At 35.1% G+C, this 6,000-nt stretch overlaps 1 protein-coding gene across 1 annotated transcript in view; it reads right to left on the reverse strand.

Annotated features, from left to right (window-relative positions):
• The window catches only part of Vha55 (V-type proton ATPase subunit Vha55), a 40,164-nt gene extending 34,947 nt beyond the window's left edge, over positions 1–5,217 (reverse strand). The window contains exon 1 of the mRNA XM_089090475.1: positions 5,077–5,217. Coding sequence (XP_088946601.1) covers positions 5,077–5,161 — 85 coding nt within the window. The 5' untranslated portion in view covers positions 5,162–5,217. The remainder of the gene's footprint in view (positions 1–5,076) is intronic.
• Between the last annotated feature and the right edge of the window lie 783 nt (positions 5,218–6,000).

A 6,000-nucleotide genomic window follows, 5' to 3' on the forward strand; every position in this document is an offset into this window, starting at 1 on the left:
GCCCCCCCACACCCCTTTTTTCCTGAATGCATCTGATAAAAATTTTGAGATAGCTATTAAGTTAAAAATTGTTCAAAAGTCAGATAACAAAAACTCAGGGGTCAAAACAAACCCCCAGAGCCCAGTGCAGGCATTGTAAATTATGCCCTGGGGCATATATGGTTCTTATGAAAGGGATGCTCGTAAAAACTTTAGAGAGGGCTCATTTGATTAGAAAATCGAAAGTTCTAGCTCAGTTTTTGAGAGTCAAAAGAGATTGGAGGGCAACTAGCCACCCCCCCCACACCCCTTTTTTTCTGAATGCCTCTGATAAAAAGTTTGAGATAGCCATTAAGTTAAAAATTGTTCAAAAGTCAGATAAAAAAACTCAGGTGTCGACACAACCCCCCCCCCCCAGGGCCCAGAGGCAGACGTTTTAAGTTATGCCCTGGGGCATATATGGTTCTTATGAAAGGGATAATTGTATAAACTTCAGAGAGGGCTCATTTGATTATAAATTAAAAGTTTAGGTTCACTTTTTAATAGTCAACAGATCTGAGGGCAACTAGCCCCCCCCCCCCAACCTTCTTTTTCCAAACCAATCTGATGAAAATTATGAGAGAGACATTTTTTTAAACAAACATAAGTCAAAGGTTGAATAAGAAAAACTCTGGTGTCAATACAGCCCCCCTGAGCCAGGGAGAAGGCATTCTAAGTTATGCCCTAAGGGCATGTATGGTTCTTATGAAAGGGATACTCATATAAACTTAATAGAGTTGTAATCTGATTGGAACTTGAGAGTTCTAGTTTAGCTTTTAATAGCCAAGAGAGTTTTGGACAATTAGCGCCCCCATGCCCTTTTTTCCCCTAACCCATCCGATTAAAATTTTAAGATACCCATCTTCTAAAAAATTGTTCAGAAATTAGATAACAAAACTCCAGTGTCAACACAACCCCCCAGGGCCCAGGGAGTGGGCGTTGTAAGTGTTGTACTGGGGGCGTGTATGGTTCTTATAAAAGGGATGGTTGTGTAAACTTCAGAGGGCTCATTTGATTGGAAATTGAAAGTTCTAGTTAACTTTTTAGAGTCAAAAGATATCCAAGGGCAACTAAGAACGCCCTCCCCCCCAACACACTCTTTTTTCCCCAAGCCTATCTGATAAAAATTTTTAAATAGCCATTTCATTAAAAATATAGCCATTTCATTCAAAGGTCAGATAAGAAAAACCCCTGTGTTGACGCAACCCCCCATGGCCCAGAAGCAGGCATTGTAAGTAATGTTCTGGGGGTATATATTGTTTTTATGGAAGGGATACTTGTATAAACTTTAGAAAGGGTTCATTTGACTGGAAATTGAAAGTTCTTGTTCACTTTTTAAGAGTCAAAAGAGATTGGAGGGCAACTAACCCCCCTCCCCTCCACGCCCAAAATGCATCAGATAAAAATTTTGAGGTAGACATTTTGTTAAAATGTTTTTTTTTAACTGTGATTGTGGGGGAAGGCAGCTAGCCTCCACCCACAATCCATTTATTTTTTCCCAGATGCACTTCATAAAAAAGGGGTTGTCATATAAAGTTCAAAGGGGGCAGACTTTTTTCACTTTGATATTGTTACTTTGATACCAGTTTTGATGCTTTGATGAAGATTTTTTTTTTTTTTAAGTTTGATTTTGAAATAAGGAATTTTTAAAAACTTGAAACTTTTTGCAATCAAAAACAAACAAAAATTAATTAAAATAAAAAACTTTCAAAAAAACAAGTTTTTCAAAGAAAAGTAAAGGCCATACAAATACCTGTTAAAATTAAAAGTAAAGGTCGATACAAATACCTGTTAAAATTAAAACTCAAAACAACCAGAAATTACTATTAAAGAATAAATGAAACCCAAAACAAACAGAAAATAAATAAACAATCATAGGAAAAAACATACAACAAGTAGGCCTAATAATATAAATGAATAAATAGATCTTAAAGTGAGTAATGCTTAGATTGAATATGAAAATCAAGCTTAAAACCATTAAAAATATTTTGCTATTGAAGTATAAATGAAACTTAAAACAAACAGAAATTAAATAAACAATCAATGCAAACAAACATACAATAGATACATGCAACCATACAGGGGGGGGGGGGGGCCGGGGAGGGCGCCCGCCCCCCTGGCTGAATGATGCTGCCTTATTTTTATATTTTTGTTCTGAGATTTCTATTATATAGCACTAAAGGGCCAGTTAGACAAGGTTTGCCCCCCCCCCTCCTGGAATCCAGTTAACTTATTCCAGTTTCCAGCTAATTTATCTTTCTGTTCTAGTGACTTGGGTTTCTATAATTATTGAATAAAATCAGTGCTGTATCTAACAAATTTTTACACTGCTTCTACTAACAGCTCACCACAGCACCAAGCCACCTGAGGTCAATACAGCTACACATGCCCCTCCTCCATCCCAATCTATTCAAAGTCACCCTTTTTACATCCTCCAAGGAAGTTCCCATTTCCTTTACATCTTTCTTTATGACGTCCTCCCACCTCTTACAAGGACAACCTGCTTTCCAATTAGCCCTAGACAGTTGGCTGAAAAGGACAATCTGTCATCCTTCATCTGCACAGTGTGCCCTATCCATCTCAACCTTTCTTTCATTATAGCCCTAGAAAGCAGGATTGAACCCCATTTTTTTATGCCAGGTTACCAGAACAATCTGTAAGCAATAGAATTCAACATAAAATGAAAATGAAAATATAGAATACTTACCTTAAGTGACAGTTTATAAAGTGAATGTGACATCTTTTCTAGGTACTGTCAACTTAGGTTTCTAATATAAATCTTGAATTGTCTACACTAGCTAAGTTATATTAATATGTATATATTTACCAAATATTATTTGAAATGATTTTAAAAAGCAGATAACAATGGAAGGAAAATTGTTAATCTCATTACTAGAAAAAAGCTGCATATTAAAAAGTGAGCCATAGCTATAACCATAGCAGATAACTGCAGCAAAAACTGGATGATCAGGTCTTCAAGGGCACATCTTTTCCCCTTAACTCTTGCCCTCAGAAAGAAGAAATTTAAGTCTAAAAATCAACCTAACAAAACAATAACAATTAAAATTAGTCATCTAATTTCTAACAGCCAGGGCATTGGAACAACCAAAAACCTATTTATTGTGCTTGGTCAAAGAACAACATTTTGGAAAGGGGTTAGGTTAGGAATGAAACCGTCAGGGATGGGTCTACAGGCTTAAGTATGCCCTGTGAAGGTATTATGAAGTACCTACCTCAACTCCTTCTCTCTCTAGAGGGTCCTGACCTTTGATGACCTTTAAAAAAATATGTTTTATAAAAGTAAAACCCTGCAAAATAGATCTGCTTAAATGAAGTAGAACAAAATTGTTTTCAGCTTCACAATGTTGGTCAATCTCAATTTATAAGGTTTTAAAGATATGCAAATATATTTCCTAAATTTTGAAAAAAAAACCCTTAGATATGGCTTAAAATTCTACTCAAATAACAGGAATTGCATTTTGAAAACTAAAGACAGAGAAAAAGAACCTGAAAACTGAAAATTAAAGTAAAATATTGTTTTGTCAAAATTTCAATAGGTAATAGACCTGTCATGTAGGCAAATTTTAGGACCCTTTAGAGGGAGAAGGGATGGTAAATTTGCAGGTGGCACATTAATTTAGCTAAGGTGTAAGTGAAAACATCATTTGATGCCTTTTTTTATGCTCTTTCATAATTCAATAATTGCTTCTGCTGCTAATTGCATCTTGAGCCCTTAAAGGGACCCAAAGGTATTTCATTTTTGTAACCACACAAAAAATTTATCAATAGTAGTTAAGTTATTGAAAAGTTGTTAAAAACATCACTAGTTTATAAATAAGTTGTTCAAGAGTAATATATTCCAAAAATACCCTATTAATAACAATTCAAACCTCAAGACATGGGCAACACAAAAGTAAACCCCTTTCCTGATGTTTCAAGTTTTCAAATGCTGTTGACAAAAATAGTGCTGAATTTTGCAATTCAATACTTTTCTGTCAACAAATCAGGGTATATATTTGCACATTAGTGGGGTGGGGGTGGGTAAATTTCATGGTAACTTTGCATTGGTAACTTTGCATAATTAAGCTAGGATGAAAGTGAAAACATCATTTGATGCTTTTTCATAATTCATATATAATACCTTTGGGGCCCATTGAAGGGCTCAAGATGCAATTTGCAACAGAAGTAATTATTGAATTATGAAAGAACATAAAAAATGGCATCAAATGATGTATTCACTTTCATCCTAGCTAAATTATTGCACCACCTGCAAATTTACCAAAGAGGTGGGGGTAGGTACTTCAAAATATCTTCCCTGGACATAGGCTACTTTAGCCTGTAGACCCATCCCTACAAGTTTCATTTTCCTAACCTAACCCCTTTCTATGATAGCCAAAAGTAGCTAAAGTAGAATTTTACCATATTTTTATATAGCCTATGAATATAAAAAAAAACATTTCTCAAAATCCAGGGAGGTGATATTTGGTAAATATCTACCAAATCATATTATTGACTTATGGATAAAATGAATATACCACTCAATGCCCTTTTTTATGCTTATTACAAATATAATAATCATTTCTATCAGAAATGAATTTCAGTCCCACCTATATATGCCAATTCAGGGTATAGGCCTATATTTCTACATTAGAGGGGGGGGGGGGGGTAAAGTTTAAACTTACATCCCATTTACATCAGAAACAAAATTTGTCCCCCCTAATGTAGAAATATATACCCTGAATTGGCATATATAGGGGGGATGAAATTCATTTCTGATAGAAATGATATTTATTATATATTATATTTGTAATCAGCATAAAAAAAAGGTATTGAGTGGCATATTCACTTTATGTGTAAGTCAATAATATGATTTAGTAGATATTTACTGATATTTTACTTCTCCTTCCCTCTCCTCAATCTGAAACCGTGGTTCATGCTCATTTTCCATTCTAATGTCTCAAGTAACATCTAGGCTAATTTGAAAGCTTTGGAAAAGTAGACTTTAAATAGGCCTTTTCAGCCTCAGGTTAGTCCAATTACTAGGCCTATGCCACTTACATAGTCGAGGCTGTGAAATGAAATCTCTTGTAACTGCTAATTTGTGCTCATTGTTTGCCTGTTTATTTGTTATAATGCCATTCATTTTCTCCACAATAAAATCCAACTTAACTTTGCTTGAGCTATTTCACGTGATTTCACGTGATACGTACAGCGTTTTCATTAAATCTCAGTCAAAGACGGTCATTATTTAATTTGGCCACCCAAATGAGTCGAAATAGGGAGAGAAGACAAAAAGACGTTTCCACTAGCCCTTTTCAGGCAAAGTTGGTCAAATGTAGTCAAAATAAATGACTAATCAATTGCTACTATGAATTGTTGAGGAAATTAACACCCAATCGGCGCGTATCCTCGTTGGTAAGCCACTTTGACGTCATATGCAGTGCGTTCGAACTTTGAACCGCAGTAGTGACCATAGTCAAGTCAAGGTAATTGGTATTGTATTTTTGGCATGATCCAAATATCGAAAGATACCGTTTCCAAAGCTCCACGTTCTTGTTTTATCTTGGATAAGTTTTTAGATTTTGGTTGTGTTTTTTATCCTGACAACGAAAATTGATTAGATAATCTGACAAATTTAGCCAACCAAAAATACAGTGAAAGTGTAGGACTTTCTGCTGGATTTTTCGGATGAAAGAAATTATTTGCTAAACTTGTGACGTATAGTTCGTTTTAAGTTGAAATAATACATTAAAGCATTTGAAAATCCTCAATCGCATCGTTCCCCAAACCGTAATTGACGCTTTTAATAAAAAATTATGTTGTGTTAAAAAGGGAAAAAGAATTTTTGAAAGAAAGAATCATACCATAGGCAGCGTAATCGCGTTGCCTAAGTATAGAACGATGTTGGCACAATGTATTAATTTATTTTCCATGCAAGGGCACTTCGTATCGACGCAGTTGTCGTATAAACTTTGAAAAGGG

This window comes from Artemia sp. Qi Xiang Cuo, chromosome 6 (genome assembly GCF_049724085.1).
Source record: "Artemia sp. Qi Xiang Cuo chromosome 6, ASM4972408v1, whole genome shotgun sequence".
NCBI lineage: Eukaryota > Metazoa > Arthropoda > Branchiopoda > Anostraca > Artemiidae > Artemia > Artemia sp. Qi Xiang Cuo.